Source organism: Apteryx mantelli, chromosome 26, assembly GCF_036417845.1.
Source record: "Apteryx mantelli isolate bAptMan1 chromosome 26, bAptMan1.hap1, whole genome shotgun sequence".
NCBI lineage: Eukaryota > Metazoa > Chordata > Aves > Apterygiformes > Apterygidae > Apteryx > Apteryx mantelli.
Window position 1 is genome coordinate 6,066,194 of NC_090003.1, and position 19,854 is coordinate 6,086,047.

Here is a 19,854-nt window from a genome sequence, read left to right on the forward strand (position 1 = left end):
TTGGAAATATGTGCAGGAGGAGAATATATAGTAGAGGGAGGAGTGTGGCCTTAAGACCTAGGTTCCATCGAGAGGGATATATGAAATAAAAGAAGTGAATCTTCCCTAGTCTTGTTCACAGAGCCTTCTGTGCTTCTGTCTGTCAGTGCCAAATTCTTTCCTCATTAGTTCTGGGGCACAGGGATTAGGAAGCAGTGTTATTTGGGCACTTTCTGGAATTTGCATATTAAAAAGAGGAGCTCTGTGGAGCAGTTCTCTAGCTTTTATTACTCTGTGGAATAGAGGCTCTGCATGGAAAAGTAGCTGAAGTACAGGTAATGTTCATATTTTTAAACTGATCACTGTGAAGAGATCTGAAAATTGTATTGAAGACTTCCCCCCCTCTCCCTTAGAAATGATCTGACTATGCGAAATTGTCATTAACTGATATGTAGTCTTTAGTGCCAATGCTTTATTCCTGGTGTCACTAGAGGCAGGATGAAACATAAGTCTCTCTTCCTTTGAGATTCTTATGTCATCTGCAGCAGCAAAACTTAAATTCTTTTGATATTGGTTTTGCTTTGTTCATATGAGAACCTCATTCTTTCTTTCTAAGTAATTTAGAGTATAGCAATATTTAAAATGGAACATAGGCCAAGATGCTTCTTACCCATAAGAGAACAGCATCAAGCTGATCGTTTGTGAAAACTTAGTTTGACTGTAGTATTAAGCACACTTTGATTTATAGACAGTAGAGTTCTTTTAATGTCATAGAATTAATTCAAGGTCTGTTCTTATTCTAGTTCACCACAAACTAATTCTAGTTGTTAATGTGCTTCTCTCTTCAGGTCAGCAAGATTAGCCTTGTGGATCTAGCTGGGAGTGAGAGAGCTGATTCAACTGGTGCCAAAGGAACTCGATTGAAGGTATCAGGCTACTGATGTATGGGGAAAGGAAGGGAAGTTGGTGTACAAGCAGCACGAGGAGACTGTGTTTGACAAATAATAAGGAAAAGAAAGAATTGCTAAAATAAGGATGGAAAAAAATAGTCCCCAATGTATCTAGATTGTCAGTCTTCTCTTAAGGATAAAATAGGTAAACAATACTAAAACAATACTGTCTACCACTCAGAAATCTAATTGAGGAAGGTCTAATTCTTTATGAAGTAGGATTTCTTTTGAACATGTGACTGCAATTTTTGGTCAGCTGAGCGTAGTGAAAGTACTGGAAGTATGTGTCTGAGAAATTAGCATGTTAAGACCCAAGTGATCATGGCACTGACTTGGAATGAAATGTATTTTTTGGCAAGGCCGAAGCCTTTTTTTCCTCAAATCATAGATGTGACTTTTGGCTCCTTTAGTCTACAGAAGTTCATGTTTGAACAATTTGAGTTACTATATAATACTGGATTCTGTTTTCCTAGGAAGGAGCAAATATAAACAAGTCTCTCACAACTCTGGGCAAAGTTATTTCAGCATTGGCTGAAGTGGTAAGTACAGCATTTTCTTACCTGCAACAAACTTTCCATAGCTGGTAAAACCGGGACAGTAAAAACCATGGACTACAGTAGAATCATTCACTGTTCTTGGCCTTGCGTTCTCGGCATAGTTAGCTTTATATATTTTGATAGATGTACTGTAGTCTGTGAATCTCATACAGCCTGGTAGAAACTTTATCTGCAGGTAGATTGAAGCATTAGTATATTTAACTGTGAATATACCTTGCAAAAGGAGCCTGTATTTATATAGTGGACATGCTGACTTAGCAAGCTTTTAGTTTTGCAGCACAATAGTTTTATTTTTATTTAAAAGAATAATTTTATAAAACTACTTGCAGGTTTCTTGGTTTAAATATTAAAAATACCACATGTAATAATTTGATTGTCACTGGCTTTTTTCTGCAAAGCTGAGATTTAATACTGTGTTAAATTAAGTAAGCATCTAGTGATCCAAACATAATATTCTAGGTTTACTGAAAGTACTTTTCTACGAAGTACTAACAACACTTCTCTGCTCAAATAGTACTTTTCAAAAAAACCCACGTTATTGCTGCTCTTCTTAAAAGTGAGTCCTCAACAAGTTGGGACAGGTTGACTATACTTAAATGCTTCTGAGATATTTTTATGAAAACTATTCTCATTCATTGGAGTCCACAAGAAAAGGAAATATTTTTCAAGTTAACATGAAAATTATATATAAAGTCCTATTAAGAAGCTTACCTTGTGTCTTCTTCCTCTTATGCTTTCAACTTAGGATAACTGCACCAGCAAGGTATGATGGGCCTGAGTAGTAGTGGATGTTGTTTTTTTTTTTGACGGACTGTAAAATTTTATTCTCTTCCCCTTGGAAGCAAAGAGCAGGGACAGAGTTATTGCAAGACTGATACTTGCTTTTAATTCACCTCTTGAGTGTTAAGAAGAGTTTTCATACAATTTATAATCAAGCCTTTTATTGCCAAGTCATATCCCGTGTTAAATGTTGTGTGGAATTAAACTCGTTGCATTCCTTGAAGCAAGATGTTTGCATACTAACTATTCATAAGTCAACAGAAGATTAACTAGTTGTTCTTTTGCATGTATCTCTGTAGCTGTGGAACCTCCTCTGATGGACTTCTGAGTACTCTAGAAAGTTACAATTATTCTAACAAAGTAAAAATGAATCTTCTCCTGGAATACTAAGGTTTACTGCCTAGATTGTTTGAGAATGGTATTAGAATATAAACTTTATATGCCAGAAGGGTGGTATTCACACACAGGAAAACCTTTCTGAAGGTAGTGCTTCAAGGGAATTCTCTGGGCTGCTTATCATCATTAGATACTTGAATAGTTGCATGTTATCTAATATTAAACTCAATCGCTTGTACAACTGAGGATGGGTCACCCCTCCATTTCACTAGCCTGTGTATATAATGTTATAGTTCTTTTAGGACCTGTCCTGATTGTTATATCTTAAATTTTCATTTTCCAGTGAATGTGTATTTTTCAGTAGTGTGTTCTTTCTTTGTAGAGTAAAAAAAAGAAGAAGACAGACTTTATACCATACAGGGATTCTGTATTAACATGGCTGCTTCGAGAAAATCTAGGTATGGCTAATTTGCCTGTGCCAGTATGGAAAGAAATTCTCACTAAATTTTCTGAATGTTTTTGCCTCATTTTACTTAAATTATGGGATTAAGTATTTTTAGCAGTCAAATTTGAGTCATATGTTCTACCCTTTGGTAAAGTTGCAGCTCCTTTTTTTATCCTATGATTTTGCATATTACTTAGTAATAATATAGGATATAGTTGAATTTTACAGTTTATAGAAAATACTGATATTTAGTAGGTAATTAGTGCCTAGACTCTGCATTGCAGTTTCATCAAAAACCTTACCTGTTCATTATAGGTGGTAACTCCAGAACTGCCATGGTTGCTGCTTTGAGTCCAGCAGACATCAACTATGATGAAACTTTGAGCACTTTAAGGTACTTTCTTTTAATCTGAGATTGGTAGGGTTAGCTGTTAGCTCTAATACCCTAAGGTTTGAAGGATAGGATGTGGCTATTATGCCTTGAACATCTGGGGTGAAGAAAACTGTATACTGCAAGAACTCAATTGCTCTGAAAGGGGGAAAACTAATCTTTTGAACATGCTTACAGAGCTAGGGATTTATTGCCTACACTTTAACCTGAAATTGATAAAACTCATCTTCTGCTATACAACTGCAAGCTAAATGTCTTCTATGTTGCTACATTCCTGTGTTGCATGTGAGCACTTATATGTTCAGTATAAGGAGAACAAGGTTTGTTTTGGCTGGTTCCAGATATGCTGATCGAGCAAAACAGATTAAATGCAATGCTGTTATCAATGAAGACCCCAATGCCAAGCTGGTGCGTGAGCTGAAGGAGGAGGTGACACGGCTTAAGGATCTCCTGCGTGCCCAAGGGCTGGGAGATATTATTGACAGTAAGTAGATTAAATAGACCTTGCCAATCCTTGCCATATTGCAGCTGGTCTCTCCTCTTGCAGAGAGAGACCTGAACCTGTGAGAGAAAGGAGTTTAAAATGGTTAAGTGTAGGTGCTGACGTGAAATTTTGCACGCGCTTCTACAAATGGTAGCCTCTTTTTAAACAACCCATCATAAGATCTTCTGAGTTAATAGGTCACCTTCAAACTCTCAAGGAAAAGCATGCTGAGTTGGAGTTTGGTATTTCTGTAGAAGCGATTTATTGTAATAGAACTTCATTAAAGAATCACCTTGGTGAGTTATGAAGGCCATTTTGTTTAGCTGCTATTAAAAGGAGAATAGTTGTGGTATAGGAAGATAAGCTAATTTCATACTGAGAGAGGAGGCATCTTTTACTTCTACTTGAGGGGCAAAAGGTGATTAGTTGATACCTGCCTCCAGTACTGTCCTTGCTCAGAAAGGAAAAAGATGCATACGTAATTCCTGTTAGACAGCACCCTGAATGGTAGAGCACTTATCATCACTGAGCAATTAGCTGTGAAGCAAGTGCTTGTGAACTAAATAAGTTCTTTTGGGGTAAGATTTGGGGTTAGGTTGGCAGAGCTGTACTATAGGAGGTTCCACACTTTCTAAATATTGATTTGCTTTGCCATCAATGTTACCTCTTAAAGCCCCAGAACAAATTTGTGCCTGAATTATTTCCTGGCCCTCACTCCAAATAAGGCGAGCAAACTACAATTTTAACTGCCACATTCTTTTATAATAGGAACAGTAGTGTAGTTCCTAGTGAGGAAGATGGCTATAAAAACACAGCATACATTCTTGTAGATTAAATTAATTCTGATTTGCTGTCTAAAAGAAAAAAAAAAAAAAAAAGGTTCAATGTGACTTAAAGTGAATGTTGCAGTAGTTTCCGACTCGTCAGTGCTTATTTCCCTTATTTTCTGTGTGTTTTCAAGAGAATGGGGTCAGAAGACAATGAAATGCAGGTGTTTTCATGCTTGATACAGTGTGTATTTCTTTTGCTTCTAAAACAAAAATGAAGTGATGATGTGTTACTGAAAACTGTGCTTTGTTTCTCTAAACATCAAGTAGTATTCTCTTCCCTTCCCATGTCACTGAACCTTGAACTTTGATCCTTCTTGTATTTTCCCTCCTGCTTCCCTTCAGTTGATCCAATGGGAGATGAATACTCTGGAAGTGGAGGCAAATGTGTGTATTGTGTGGTTCTCTTCTTAACCTGATTAACCTGGGTCAGCTTTTAACTGAGCTTTGCATGCCAGCATTTCTCACAGGGAAATCCCAGACAGAACACTCATTGTGGGATGTAATGCAGTTTTGTGGAGGCTAGGTTAATTGGCATTTCTTGTTTACTTGCTGGCAGAATATAGAGGGAGGGTGGTAACTCTTTAGTCTGTTTTCATGACAGCTAATGGTTTTGATTCAAACCAGAAAATCTTTGTCTCAAACCTTTCTCAAGTTACTGAATTAAAATAGCTTCTACTTGCTTGGCTTCTTTGCCTTTTAACTTCTCTTTTCTACATAGTATTTGTTGTAAATGTATCAGTTGATTAACTTAAAATGAAATGGTATTGGTTCCTTCTGGAGACTAAATTTTTAATATAGTCCCTTTACACAAGGAAAGTGTTGAACATCATCTACTGATGACAGTCTCTTATTTGGGCTCTTAAACTTGTGGCTATCAATGTAGTTGCTTTGCAGAATGGAGCCTTGTTATCCTTCTAAAGAAAATATTTTCAGTGTGAAGAAACTGATGCAGATCAGCTTAATAGGGTTAGAAACATTCAGTTCTATCGACTGCTTCTGCGAAAGGGGCATACACATAATATATTGCAAGAGAAATGTTTGAATGTCCGAAATGTGTTCTTGGTAAGCTTTGGGTTGGGAGATTTTGTTTTAAAGTTTTCAGCCAGGCTTCTCCACCCTCACTGTGAAAAAATCTCAACTGGAAGAGATCTGTCTGAAATTTCCTAAAATTGAAGCTACTGGTGGTGTAAAGACTCATCCTGGCCTTGTCTCGCAGTCTGATGCTGCTTCCAGTGTGTGCATATGTCATCTGTGTGAAAGCTGCAGCCTCCAAAACAAGTGTGCATGGTGTTGAGGGTTTTGGTTCTCTGTAGTCACAGCAACTGCCAAAGCTATTGCAAGCGCCCCTTCCTTTATCTCCAGGAGTGCATGCGTCTTGGCCTTTCGAGACTCCTTCCTCCCTGCTCTGCCATGCCTGCTTTCCTCATCCTAATGGCATTCTCATTCTTTAACCTCCTCTTCTTTTGTTAACCTTCCACTCCTGCTTCCTGTATTTGCAGATGGTGGTTTTCAAACTGACTTGATGCAATCATCAGTTTCATGAGGTTGAAACAGCAGTTTGAATGTGGAGTGAACTAGGGCATAAGGCTTAGGATAGCAGAATTGTTCAGAATAGGAGTAGAGGAGGTGTAGGAGGACATACAAATTTATGCAGTGTCTGGGTGAGCATCTCTCTTTATTTTAAGTCTTATTGGTAACACCGGTTTATGGTGAAGCCCTTGTTCATAATCTGCAAGGTCTGATTTGACCTGCTTATTTCCCAAGGGTGCTTATTTCCCAAGGGTACTTATTTTAAAGGATTTGTTTCTGAACTAAAATTTTAAACTATCGAAAGTGTTAAAACTGAGCTAACTAACTGTCTAATATTTCCATGTTAGAAGATTTTTGTGATTAGTTTCAGGGTATGGTTTACAGACATATCCAAGAAGTCAAATTAAATCAAAATAAGTTGCTTCTGGGTAGTCTTTTTTAAATCAGTGATGTGCCTTTTCCTTCTGTCTTCTCTGCTTCTCTGGAAGGCATCTTCAGGCCTCCAGTTTTTCAGGTTACACAAGTTGCCTTATTATGTTTTGTTTGTTTTTAAATCCTTCCCCTTCTGAATTAAGACCAAAAAGCTTTTAAATACCTTCCGGAGCATATAACTCTTAGCAGATATTTAACCAGTTATGTATCTTAGATTTCCATTTTTCAGATAAGGAAGGTCAAAGGGAAACATAATGATATAATTGTGAACTTGTGTTCTTTCTTCCTGTCATGGACTGAGCAGATGGTTTATATACTCACTATCCTGCGAGAATTTGAGGAGGGGGTAGTTCTTGGTTATTGTGGTCTAGGTATTTCAGCAGCAGAACTACTTCTAGGATAGATATCTACTTAATCATCCTTATAGATTAAAGGAGTCTGGAAGAGAGTGTTTGTTGAATTTCAGGGTGGGGTGTGTTCAGACTTAAGCCCAAAATATCACTCACCTCATCAGTATGTCTGCTCCTGGTCTCGGCTCCATATTGCTCACCAGTTTATTATTTGGTTAGGAACAGAGCAACTTAACTAGCCAAGTAAGGGGTTTCCTCTGAATTATACAGTGTTTTTGGTGAATGTGTAATGTAACTTTTCAGGGTTTCTTTCTTAAATACTGTGTCTTAAGCCAGTCTTATTTATAATCTGAAGGGTCTGAATTGAGCTATTTTTATGTCATGGATACTAATATTAAAGGAATTGTTTCAGAACTGCCATCTAAAAATTACAAAACTTGTCTTGTTGCTGCTCAAATGCTTTCCTCTTACACTGGTGTTTCCTTCCTATCTTCCTTTTTCCTGTTCCTTTCCTCTTCCTCTTTTCCTTTTTTCCATCCCTCTGCCTTCCCTTTGTCTGCCTTTCTCTCCCAGATCTGAAAGATTTTCAGAACAATAAACATAGATACTTGCTAGCCTCCGAGAATCAACGTCCTGGCAATTTTTCCACAGCCTCCATGGGGTCCCTCACTGCATCTCCATCCTCCTGCTCTCTCAGTAGTCAGGTGGGCTTAACATCTGTGTCCAGTATACAGGAAAGAATCATGTCAACACCTGGAGGAGAAGAGGCAATTGAACGTTTGAAGGTAGGTATTATAGATTAAGAAAGCTATAATTTTGGTCTTTTTCGAAGCTAAATAGCTGTGAAACTGGGAGGAGTCTCCTTCAGCAAACATAGCCAGTATATTACTGTTTCTGTAGGAAGTTGTCTGAAACCCTCTTGCACCTTAGAAAGTGCTCTTAAGTGAGGTGAGCTAGAGACAGGGTTCATGCACAGCCTTTCCTTCGTGATTATTAGGATTTAATTGTTGTCTGGAACTACAACTGAATTTGTAAATGGCAATCTTTGTTTTTGTTTACTGGCCATCTGATACAGTGAAAAATTATGGGAAATTTGATCATAAGTGTAGACTTCAAGAGGCCTGGTTGGTCAGCACTAGTGTGGACTAGGTCTGACTAGCCAATGCAGTCAGCTTTCAGATAACCAAATTACCTCAAAGCTGAGAAAAGGAGGCAGAATAATCCTGCCACTGTTGTATTCACCCAGCCCCCACAGATTAAAATGTGAAGCACACAGAATAGCATGCTTTATCCAGACAATAGCAGCCTTGTCCAAATTCTGCATAGAATTGAACAGCATCAAAATTGCATTACAGTGAAGTATTTCTTCATTTTACCAAAGCCCCCAGTCTCCATGGGCGGGTGAGTGGGGAGTCCGTGTTGAATCCATGCTTTTTTCTCATTTTTTGTCCATGAGAGTGCCACAGGGATCGGAATGGGCTGAAATACACACTGCATATCCCTTTCTATCAGAAACCTGCTGTTACCATGGAAATAATGGTGTGGTCTCTGCAGTCCCCTGGCATCCAGTTACTGAATGACGCCTGTAAACCAGATTTAAAAAAAAATCCTTAAGTGGTTCAAACTAAAGTGTGAGCTAGCTGAAGTATTTTTTCTTCTCAATTTGCCTTCAAGACTATCTAATAAAAAAATGAATGAGTTGTTATGAAATAATAGAAAAATGTGAAGACAACTTACAGATTTGAACTACGGGGTGCTTTTTGTACCCAAAATTAAACTGAAGTGTAGAACTGAGCATGACCTTTAATTGCTTTGTGTATTAGTGTAGAGAGAACTTTCTTGAGAAGGACTGTAAAATAGCTTCTGGATTTTTACACAGGAATCTGAGAAGATCATTGCAGAGTTGAATGAAACGTGGGAAGAGAAGCTGCGGAAAACTGAGGCCATTAGGATGGAAAGGTCAGGAATCAGAAGTGCTGTAGATGCTTTCTAGCAAATGGAGGAGAAGAGAGGTGTGGGAAAGAGGAGGATGTTCCTTTGTTTAAAAGCAATGAAACAACAGTATAGCACTTAATAATAATTCTGCTACTCTTTGTATTATATATAACAGTAGAAGCAACGCTGAGAGAAAGCCATGTTCTTTCCTATATTTCCTACAGTTAGTGTTTAGAGTTGTAATTCAGTTAACATCCCGAGTTACTACATCAGCTTCTGTTGTGAAACAGCATGTAGTCCTGTTCTTTTTTCTTACTCCTTTCACTTTCTGTTGCAGTCCAAAAATCTGACCCTAAAGTTGAGCAGGAAAAACGAAGCTTTCGATACCAGAGTATCTAAAATTATGAAACAAATCCAGCTTTTCAGCTATGGTTTGAATTCTGTCTTAGAGTGGCAAGACAGATGGTTAAGAATCAAGTAAGGACTTTAATTGGGTGCAACAAAACAGGATTATTCGTTAGAATTTTAAGTATTTACAATATATGTAAGGGGAACATCTCTGCTTGGGAACAAGGTGACTGAGCAGTCTGTAAAGTCATGAGAGGTATAGAGAAAGCGGATAATGATTATTCACTGGCTAATACAAGAACTAAAGGAGATTAAATAGGACTAACAGGTGGTGGATATGAAACAAATAGGAAGTTGTCACAACACATAGCTAAGCTATTGAAATACGTACTGCATGACGATGATGGTAGGAGTTGAATTCAAAAAATGATGACAAGAAACTTGAAACAAAAACAAACTAACACCCACTTTGGAGAACTTTTAAAAAGAAATACTGCCTTTAATTCTGGAAATATCTTGGGAAGAAGTCAGGAGACTGTGAGAATACTTCGGGGAGATATCACTGTGTTTGCACTGTTCTTACACTTCTCTGTTGGCATTACTGTTGAGCTTTGTCAAAGCCAAGAATATGGTGTCATACAGACACTTCGTTAGACCCAGTACAGTCCTTTTATATATCTTAAAAAGCAGAGAGCGCTTTTTAAAAATAGATCAGAAAAAGCTGCTTAAGTCTTTATAGATTGATGAATAGTGGTAGCTCTTTTTACCTGAATTAAATGTTTAAATTTAGAACAAACTTTAGCCCTCCTTGAGGAGGCAATGAATGTAATGTCCTAAAATCCACTCACATTGTGGTTATATTATTGCACTAAAACATAGTGTTAATCCTATGTAAAATTTTTGCTGTTGCTGTTCTGCAGACTTGTAAACTCTGGGACTAAAGTTCACGAACTTAACCTATTGCATTATTAAGTAGTGTCAGTCCTGGTTGTATGGTCAGTGAATAGACTGGTTGAAAGCTAAGAATTGCATCTTCTGAAGCCTAAAATATGGTAAATGTCTTGCTTTTCCCATTCAGGGAGGCATTGTTGGCAGAAATGGGAGTTGCCATTCGTGAAGATGGAGGAACTCTGGGAGTCTTCTCACCTAAAAAGGTAGAGAAGGTTGATACTAATCGCTGAATCATGTCCGCAAAAGGCTGATCAACTTGGCAGATGACGGGGGATCTGCCAGTCACACAAGGTCTTATGTCTGTGTAAGGTACAGAAGGATGTAAGCGAGGTTTGGACCCTTAGTCATAAGCTCTTTTTGCAATACCTTTTTAACAGTATCTTTAATGTTAGAATATATCAAACGCTTTGTATCTAGAGATTATTTCACCCATGACAATGAAGTTGAAGGCTGTTATTCACGCAAATGACATGATGTAGTACTTAATGCTTTTAGCTATGTAAAGAATATTGTCGGCAGTAGCTTCCACTGATCGTTAAGGTGGGGGAAACATGTGCCAGCATGTGCTAGCTTAATACAATGATGAAATAGGAGCAGCGTAAAAAGTTCAGTGGAAGACTTCTAACATCCACAAATGCTTGAACTCTGTACTCCTCCTTTAGAAAAATCCATGCTGTCAGTAGTAGTCTCTGTGCATATCTGTTGATTCAGTAGCAACTCAGAAATGCTGCCTCTTAGATTGCTGTTGCCATTTACTGCAGTAGTTGGCTCTGACTTTCATGTACTACTCATCTCCGAGATAGCCAGAAGAGTGTTAGTCTTGTTTGGATGCTGTTTCTTGAATTTGTTCGTTAACCTTTCCTTCCCTGGAAAAAGGGATTGTAACCTAGTGAGCTAATGATGGAACAGGGAGTGCAGGGAAGAGAATGTTTCTTTCAGTACATGTCAATAGTTGAAAGAAGCAGAACTGTGAAGAATAAGGACATAAATCAATGCCATAAATGTAAAATGATGAAGTTACTAAAGAAGTTTTCTATGCAGTTAATGCAGAATTATTAATTAAAGAACTGCAAAGAAAAGAACCGCCTTTCTTGTACCTCAGATATCTTTGAACAAATAACACAGGCTAATATTTTAGCCTGAAACTTGCATATGCAAGTGTTTAACAAACTTTGATCTGAGGATAAAGTGGGGCCTATCTAGAGGCATTATATAGAAACATGGGATGGCAAAGTTGTTTGATTTTTAATCCTTTGCTTAAAATAATGTTGTTATGTTTTGGGTAGGTAGAACTCTAGTTTGCTTTTGGTATATACTCCAGAAGCGTCTAAGGTTTGTAAAGGCACTAATTCATTGAGTGTTCTTTTCTTTTACTTCTAATGTTATGGTTCCTAATCTCCTTTTAGATTTTTCCTCAGAGGCCATCAGCTCTTTTTGACTCTTTTGATGCATTTTCTGCTGACCAGGTTTGTGTATAAATGCCATCTGGGATAAGTAGTTGCTAGTAGATAGTATATATTTTTTCCTCATACAGGATTTATTAGCAGAAGTAAACCTTCCAAACTCCTGATCTAGTCATGTCTGCTTCTGTTCCTTGCTATCCTTGCAGTTCAGTTTCAGTAGTTCTCCCTCTAGTAATTGTGGCTGCTGTTGTAAAATTTCAGAGCTGTAGATAGAAAGTTTGAAGTTGTTTATAAAGACTTTTTGCTTCTGAAGTACCAGTATAAATCTGATCATATGCTACTTAGGACAGTGGTATATTTTTACCAGCTGAGCTGTAAATTGAACTGTGTAAGGTGAATTTTGCCTACTTTGTGAATTAAAAGGTATTTGCATTATACAGCCATTGCCATCTCTACTGGTTGTGCCTTTGGTGGAGCAGGGAAGATCCTTTAGTTCATGCCTGAGGAATGCTGGACAGGGGAAGGCTGAAAACATAACTGTTCTGTGGCTGAATAATAAATCTCAGAATGAGTGAATAGCTTGTTTTACCAACACCGTTTTTCAAATTGCTGAGCTTTATTTCTTACAAAGCTCTCTGTCACCTATTTAGACTTTAATTGGAACGTAGTATATAAAGTCAGATGCTAAAACATGCATGTCTAGAGTACAGCATTGATTTTGAAGTGCCCAAGTGGTACAAGTCATAGTGCTATTTATAGCAGTTGACTATGTCTGGGATTTTGTTTCTCTCAAGTTTTCTCTTTGGCTGAAGAGCTTCATACAGCTTCAAATGTTTGTTTTTATGAAGTGAACAGGGATGACAGTGTGGCACATCTTCAGGTGCAGTTCTGGGTGCTCTATTTTTAGGGGTGAATAAGGTGTCTTTTTCCCCCTCTTTTTGTCTCTGTCATTAGTCTGCCACTGGGCCACAGATGATCAGACTTCTTTATTCAAAGAGAGATTCTGTCATTAACCCCTAGTAATTTTTGAGCTTCCGTAAACTGAGTGTTATTAGTGTATCCATTAAGTAAACTTCTTTGCAGGTAGAATAAGTTGATGGAAGCAGTATTTCCAAGGGATCCTAGCCTTTTTTTTTTTGCTTAAGTTATTCTAATTGAGAATAACAGAAAGAAAATGGGCTTACTAATATTTTTATCTCTGTTTTGTCATCTTTTTTTTCTTTCATTCTGTTTAACCGTTTTTGCCTTTTCTTTTGTGTTTGTGTTTACTGCTATCTCACTGGCTAGATTTTCACACCAAGGCCATGTGACTTGTTTGCTGATTCCAGTGGGGTTTTTTCACCAAAGAAGGTTGGTTTAGTAACTGTAGTGGATTTGAATTTAAAAGAACTTTAGATGAAGAGGTCTTTAGCTGTTTGTATCAGAAAATGTTGGTAGTTCTAGATTTTCTTTTGATGTTAACGGACTTTGCAAAATGGAACACCTGGTCTGTATTGTCCAAGAAAAGCCAAAGTGATTCCACATCAGTTTTTAAATACCACACAAACATCATTTTCTGCTGTTGGACTTGCCATAGAGAAGTTTACAGAGACTTTACAAGGAATCATTATTTTTTCAGTCACAGTCTTTCCACCCCGCCTTTGCTTTTTCTTATGTAAAATATCAGCCAGTCTGAGCTATAGTTCTGCTGTTACTTTGTGATGCTTTTCAGTACTGCAAGATGTTGTTATGTTTGGAGAAGATGGATTGTGGAATAACTTGGTTATTTCTAGCAAGACTGCTGAATTAACATACGCTTTCCACAGCTATAGGAAGAAGCCTGAAAGTAGGTGCTCAGTTCTTAACTAACTTTTCTCTTTTGTTTCAGACTCCTCATCTTGTAAACCTTAATGAAGATCCACTCATGTCTGAATGTCTGCTTTACTACATCAAAGATGGTATTACTAGGTGAGGGTGGGTGCTAATACACTCTGAAGTCCACTTGGAATTTAAAAGGGTCTTTTTTCCAAAACTTGTTGTCAAGACCTCTGGAAGAGGAGAGGTGGGCTTTGTTTGGACTCCAGAGAGCGCTCTCTGGAGCACTAAGCCATGTTTGGCTGCTTGGTTTTTATATTCCTGGAGAGCAAATGGAAAATAATGCACAGACAAGTGCTGTTCTATAATACTACTCTGACCTGCAACTGACCTACTGAAAAGAATATCTAACCTGTAGAGAGTTCAGAGCAGGATGATGAGAATAGCTTAGAGCTTAGGGAATCATGCTGAGTTTGAGTCTAACCATCTGATACTAAAAATGTGTATGGTAGTAAGTAGAGCAGGAAGATGAGAAACATTAGGGTCAAAAACTAAGTTTGTTATTTTTACAAATGACAAGTATCTAGAATTGCTCAAATATTTGAGGTTTGGAATGGACATAAACTTTCACACTTCAGGGATACAGTCAACCTCTAGCTGTCTGGAAACTAGATGAAACTGTTCATAAAATTCGAATTATTCAATAAAAGTCTAGTCAACTATTTTTGCTGCTTTCTTAAAGTGCAGGTGGTGGTCGCTAGCAGGGCTGATCACTATATGCCAATCTAAATGGATCACTGGAAGTTCCTGTCCCTTTGTCTCTTTCTGTGTCCCTTTGCTAAAGGGAGGGGGGACTTAAGGGGATCTGGATGTCTCAAATCCAGAGATGTTTACCATTGCAGTTTCTCTTTAAATGGTGTGTTTTAAGAGAGAAAATTTACCTTTCCTTTTCTCCATGCATTGTCTTCCAATTCATGATAAATCTGGTAACTCTTCTACAGCCCAGAGCTAAGCACTGTGTTCTAGTTCAAGTCTTTAAACTTGAAGGATAGTCTTAATCATCTAGATTTTTCTCTGGATATTTCTTGGATGTATTGTTCTACACAAACTTGCAGAAAGTGTCTGAGTTGTTCTTGAAATGTTTTCTGTTGGATTCAGAGTTGGCCAAGCTGATGCTGAACGAAGGCAAGATATTGTATTGAGTGGGGCTCACATTAAAGAAGAACACTGTATCTTTCGAAGTGAGAGGAACAACAATGGTGAAGGTGAAAAACTACTACTCCTAGCTAAATGTTGCTGAATTTTTCATTCCTCAATTGGTCAGGGAATACTTGTATTTGAATGTAGGCACAAATATCTCTTTGCTTGGGGAAATTGTCAGCTTTGACTAGCTTGAATCTTGGGGGAGTGAAAAAAGGTTGTTTAAGTATTATTAGCTTCAAAATATTGATATTTGAAATGGAGAGGGAAGAAGTATTTAGACTGCTTGGAATATGCAGACCTTCTAAATATATATTCAGGGAAGTGAACTAATATTTTTAGTTGGATGTAATTAACTGGCTGTTAGGGGCAAAACTATGATCACAGTGTGTTACTGAAACTACAGAGTTTAAAACAATCTTAATGTTTCAGCCAACATGGTCCCTCTTCCACTTCTAATGTGCAGAGGTGTATATTGCTGAGCACCTCTAATTTAGAGATGTCTCAGCAGCAGTGGAATGCTGATAGCCTTTCAGGATGAAATCTATTATGCATTCTATATGTGCTCACTAATTTCAAGGCTGAAATGAACTGGAAAGCACTGAAGATGCTGAAGTTTTAAATCATTATTAAAACCTCTATAATGAGGTATTTGTCAGCTTAATCATATTGCAGGCTCTAGTCAGTATGACAGTTAAGTTCTCCTCTTGGTTAACTATAAACATGAAAAATCAAACAAAGTAACTAATAATTACTGCCTTCAATATTGAGATGTCAGTAGCATTGATTCTCTGGTGGGGCTTTGTTTTATTAACCAGCATGGCATCAAGGAGTGATTCACTTGTACTGTGTTGTGGTATTAGTAGGAAGATAGCCAGAAAGCTTTGCTGAAAATGAGAGAACTTGGGTTTGTGCACTTCTGTGTTTCTGTACGGTGCTCTCTAAAGTCTTACTTGTCAATGTTGTTTTCCTCATAGTTATTGTTACTTTGGAGCCTTGTGAACGATCAGAAACCTATGTTAATGGCAAGAGGGTAGTGCAGCCTGTGCAGCTGCGCTCAGGTAAGAATTTTTTGAATAATTATTTTTTTTTGCAAACTGTCCATCTAAAAATCATCTGTAGCTGACATTTACATCTTTTGTAGAGAACACTGAGTGCTGTTAAATATCAGGAGTGCTACCTTTTTGGAGTACAGCTCTTGAACAGAAGCTGGTACCATTTTTCTCTTGGCAACAGTTCCTTTTCCTTTACTCTTTGCTGCGCCAGCTGAAAGTGTACTTAAATATTCACTGCCACACAGCATCCTGCTTGTCCTTCTGCTTACCCTGATATTATTCTAGTACATTCTTGCCCAAGCCTATTGCCCTTGGCAGTCTCAGTGAGACAGAACAGACAGACTGCCAGCTGCTGATGGAAAATTCCCAGCTTCCTGGCACAGCTAAGATGTGACTCTCTGCAGGAGTACAACAGCTTCTCTTTCCTCTCATTTGGTTTCCCACTCAGTCCCCTACTTTGCTTTAGAAAGGCATGCAGGGGAAGGAAGGGAGGGAGTGACTTCCCTAAATTATTAGTTTTGGCCTATCTGTATTAGCGTCCTTTTCAAACCATGATGCTTTCTGTGTCCCTCCCCCTTTTTTCCAGTGGTTAAAAACCACCTCAATCATTTGCACCAAGTTATAAATGAGAATCTGTATGGAACGAAGTGTGACATCAGCAGAAGACAATGAAGGAGGAATATTTTGTTCTGTGCTTGCGTATAGCTCATACTGAAAATTCTGTTGTTCAGCAATTACTTTCTTTAAAAAAAAGTAGATTTTTTCCTTTTCTTCTGCATCTAGATAACTGAGTTACTAAAACATTTTAAATGGTGTCTTACATCTTCAAAAGCCTGTGCTTTAGTATTGTTTTCATAAGGATGTTGTTTACTCTGGAGGTCTCTTTACTAGAATGACTTTTTTTTTTTAACTAGGGTAATATGTTCGCTGGGAAAGCTGAGGCATTTTGCTATGTTCTGTCAAGTGCATGTTTCAGGTTTTGTGGGCAACTGATGTCTCTAGGGTTTAGTTGAAAGACTGGCAATATTATGTTTCTTTGGCTCTTCCCTTAGTGAAAAAGAAGCTTCCATAAATCCCATTCATTAGGACTCAAGTAAAACCAGTACATGTAAACCACATTAAAAAAAAAAAAAAGGGGGGGAAGCACAATGCATTCAAGTCTTTCAAGTCAGGCTTTTCCAAGTTGAAAAATCTGCGGAAGTGACTTTTGCCCATATTTTGACCCTGTTACTGGAAATTGTGTACCATTTTCTGGAGGAGAGGAATGGGATTTAGTGATGTATTTTATTTACTGCAACTGTTGGTCAATCTCCGAGTCTATCCTTTAATTTTAACAAACTCTGCCAGAACATTTGATTGGTCCCCTGAGGTGATGTCCTCCTCTGAACATTTCGTCATATCAGCTGTAGGTTGTTCTGTAAAAATTAGGCATTCTTTCTTGTTTTCCTTGTCCCCTGGTAACTTGAATGTATACCTAAATCCTTGCTGAGCAATCCTTTCTGCTGCTGCCACCTAACAGGATAAATGGTACTGATAGTTAAATTGTGCTTTCTGTTGGTGCTGGAACCCTTACCTCAAAAGGTTAATCTTGGTTGCCATTTTAGGCAATCGTATCATCATGGGTAAAAACCATGTCTTCAGATTCAACCATCCAGAACAAGCACGAGCAGAAAGAGAGAAAACGCCATCCGCTGAGACTCCTTCTGAGCCAGTTGACTGGACATTTGCTCAGAGGGAGCTTCTGGAGAAGCAGGGTATCGACATGAAGCAGGAGATGGAGAAAAGGTAACGAATTAACTCCAAATTTTTACTTGAAACAAGATAGAGACAGCTGTAGGTCCATTTGGCTGGTGTCAGTGTAAAACCCAAAGATAATGTCTGTTGGTTTATATGGAAGTTTCTTAAATGAGGCTTCCACAAAAAAGCAAAGCTAGAGTACCTTTCCCTTTCCAACTTACTCTAATGCTGGTTCTGCCAGGTAGTGTCTCTGCTGCCTGTAGTGAGTGTTCAGAAGACTGGCTCATAACTTTACTTACATGTTTCAGTACTCTAGTTCCTTTAAAAATCCCATTTGACCACCTGCCACAGACCCTATAGACCAGATCTTGGGGCAGGATTGTATTGCAAATTCTAGGAAGTTTCAATTCCTCTTTGGTACTCTATTAGACCTCTCCTATGTAACTGAAAATAAATACACTGAATAGATCTAAAGGAGTTCTTATTCCAAATAAACTGAGATTTTTATTTTGGTTGCTGTTTTTTTGGTTGAAGGAGGGCAGAAATTACTGTAACTTTCATATTCATATATTGACAAATAATAGTTAACTTTGAAGTGGGATGAGTTTTATTTTGTCACTTTAATTCAGCTTGCTCTGTATATGGACTAATACCACAAACAGTATGAAAATAATGATCTGTTTGGCTGCTTCTGTTTTTTTGTCCCTCTTCAGATTACAAGAAATGGAGATTTTGTATAAGAAGGAGAAAGAGGAAGCTGATCTCTTGTTGGAGCAGCAAAGGCTGGTATGTGTCCTTATTTCAGATTAACTATACCTTTGGCAAACAGTAATTGCTATCCTTGCTTATCTGAAAGCTTAGGAAACCTGCTTGGGTTGTTTGCACAATGCAGTTCTCCCTTTGCTTTCAATACTTTGTGTCTACAGTGAATATGATCAGTGTGACTCAACTCCTTCATTTTAATTCAGAGATTGCAATTGCCAATGGAGAGGCATTAATCAGTGCTTGTTGGGACAGGTCGGATTTCTTGAATTGAAACTTAAGCTTAAAGAAGGGCATGGCTACGCTCTCTGCCTTTGAAGTTGCTTTTCAGTAGTCTAATCAGCTGGTTTTGGGGGTGTCTGCCTTGGTTTTGTCTTGGAACACCAGAAAATACTAATTTTATGCTGCCAAAGGGACTTCTAGAACATTGATATGCTAGGTTTATTTTCTGAATGATGTCTGAAAACGTTGCTGCATTGTGCATGTTTTAACACTTCTCCCTCCCCCTGCATGGAGTTCCTTGTAAGGGTCTTAATAGCACATGTGCTGATGGTGAGGTTATGTCTAGGGAGCAAGGGGAGTGTTAACCCATTCAGAACAATGGGAGTCCCACCAAATGCCTAAATAGGAAATATAATTTAAGTCTGATATAGGAAGACTTTAGTCCTTTCGCAGTGAATATCTTATGAAGTGCATTACAAATAGAAGTGCATGTAGCCTGTTCCCTGTGAATCTGAAAAACATGACCAAGCCCAGGAATGAAATCTAGATATAGATAAGGAATCTAGATTCCTTAAGATACCTGAGTCTCCTAATTCTGTTAACTTTTTTTTTTTGGGGGGGGGGGGGGGGCTGGTTTGTTTTTTAGCTAGAGGGCAAATGTAGTTGTGCCTTAATTCCAAAAATTATTTCAAACCATTATTTGCTTGTTTGAAGTAGTATGAGTTTGAGACCTCTAAAAACTTTGGATTAGATAGCATGTCTGGATTTAAACCGTAAAGCTCTTCCATCTTTCCCAGAACCAGAACGGAGCAGGGTACTGTGGCTTCCATAGATAGAAGCTATATTGTTTTTCATTTATTCTATATTGTACAGTGCACGTAAAGCCTTCTGCATCTCTAATTATTCTGTCAGAAGGGTTTAATTTCTTGGATGGAGAGGAGCAGTTCCAGAGTTTGAACCAAAGCAAGACTTACTTCAGAAAGGAAGTTAGGATGTGGCTAATGTTATACTTAGTCTCTGCAATTTTATAATTGAAACTTGCATAGTTGAAAGTAGTACTGCAAAAAAAAAATTAAAAAAAATCAGTGCATGAAAAGAAAAATAGTTAGAGTATTGAGTTAGGATTTGGCTGTGTGTCAAAGGAGGTGCAAGTCATGGAATTCCCTCCCTTAAATTTTGGTGACGGGCATATTAGATAGCTAAACTATTACATGAATTAAACGTGAGAATTGGCTGTCTGGGGATCTGCTTCAAATAAGTCTGTGTTTATAAAAGCCTTGTGAAGGGAGTTTGTTTCCCTGTATACTTAAGATTAAGAAAAGGTTCTTTAAATAGTGGGTTATTCAATATGTGATCGAGTTACTGATTTATATAAGCTTGTTT

The 19,854-nt window shown here is 37.9% G+C and overlaps 1 protein-coding gene across 4 annotated transcripts in view; it reads left to right on the top strand.

Moving 5' to 3' along the window:
• The window catches only part of KIF1B (kinesin family member 1B), a 98,335-nt gene that overhangs the window by 29,993 nt on the left and 48,488 nt on the right, over window positions 1-19,854 (top strand). For 3 of the 4 annotated variants that reach the window (XM_067311169.1, XM_067311170.1, XM_067311172.1), the window contains exons 8-21: window positions 828-905; window positions 1,403-1,468; window positions 2,985-3,060; window positions 3,363-3,441; window positions 3,780-3,922; window positions 7,716-7,849; window positions 8,944-9,023; window positions 10,426-10,501; window positions 12,989-13,051; window positions 13,569-13,648; window positions 14,654-14,760; window positions 15,673-15,756; window positions 17,355-17,535; window positions 18,201-18,273. In XM_067311169.1, coding sequence (XP_067167270.1) covers window positions 828-905; window positions 1,403-1,468; window positions 2,985-3,060; window positions 3,363-3,441; window positions 3,780-3,922; window positions 7,716-7,849; window positions 8,944-9,023; window positions 10,426-10,501; window positions 12,989-13,051; window positions 13,569-13,648; window positions 14,654-14,760; window positions 15,673-15,756; window positions 17,355-17,535; window positions 18,201-18,273 — 1,320 coding nt within the window. The remainder of the gene's footprint in view (window positions 1-827; window positions 906-1,402; window positions 1,469-2,984; window positions 3,061-3,362; window positions 3,442-3,779; window positions 3,923-7,715; window positions 7,850-8,943; window positions 9,024-10,425; window positions 10,502-12,988; window positions 13,052-13,568; window positions 13,649-14,653; window positions 14,761-15,672; window positions 15,757-17,354; window positions 17,536-18,200; window positions 18,274-19,854) is intronic. The other variant, XM_067311171.1, reaches the window with a different exon arrangement.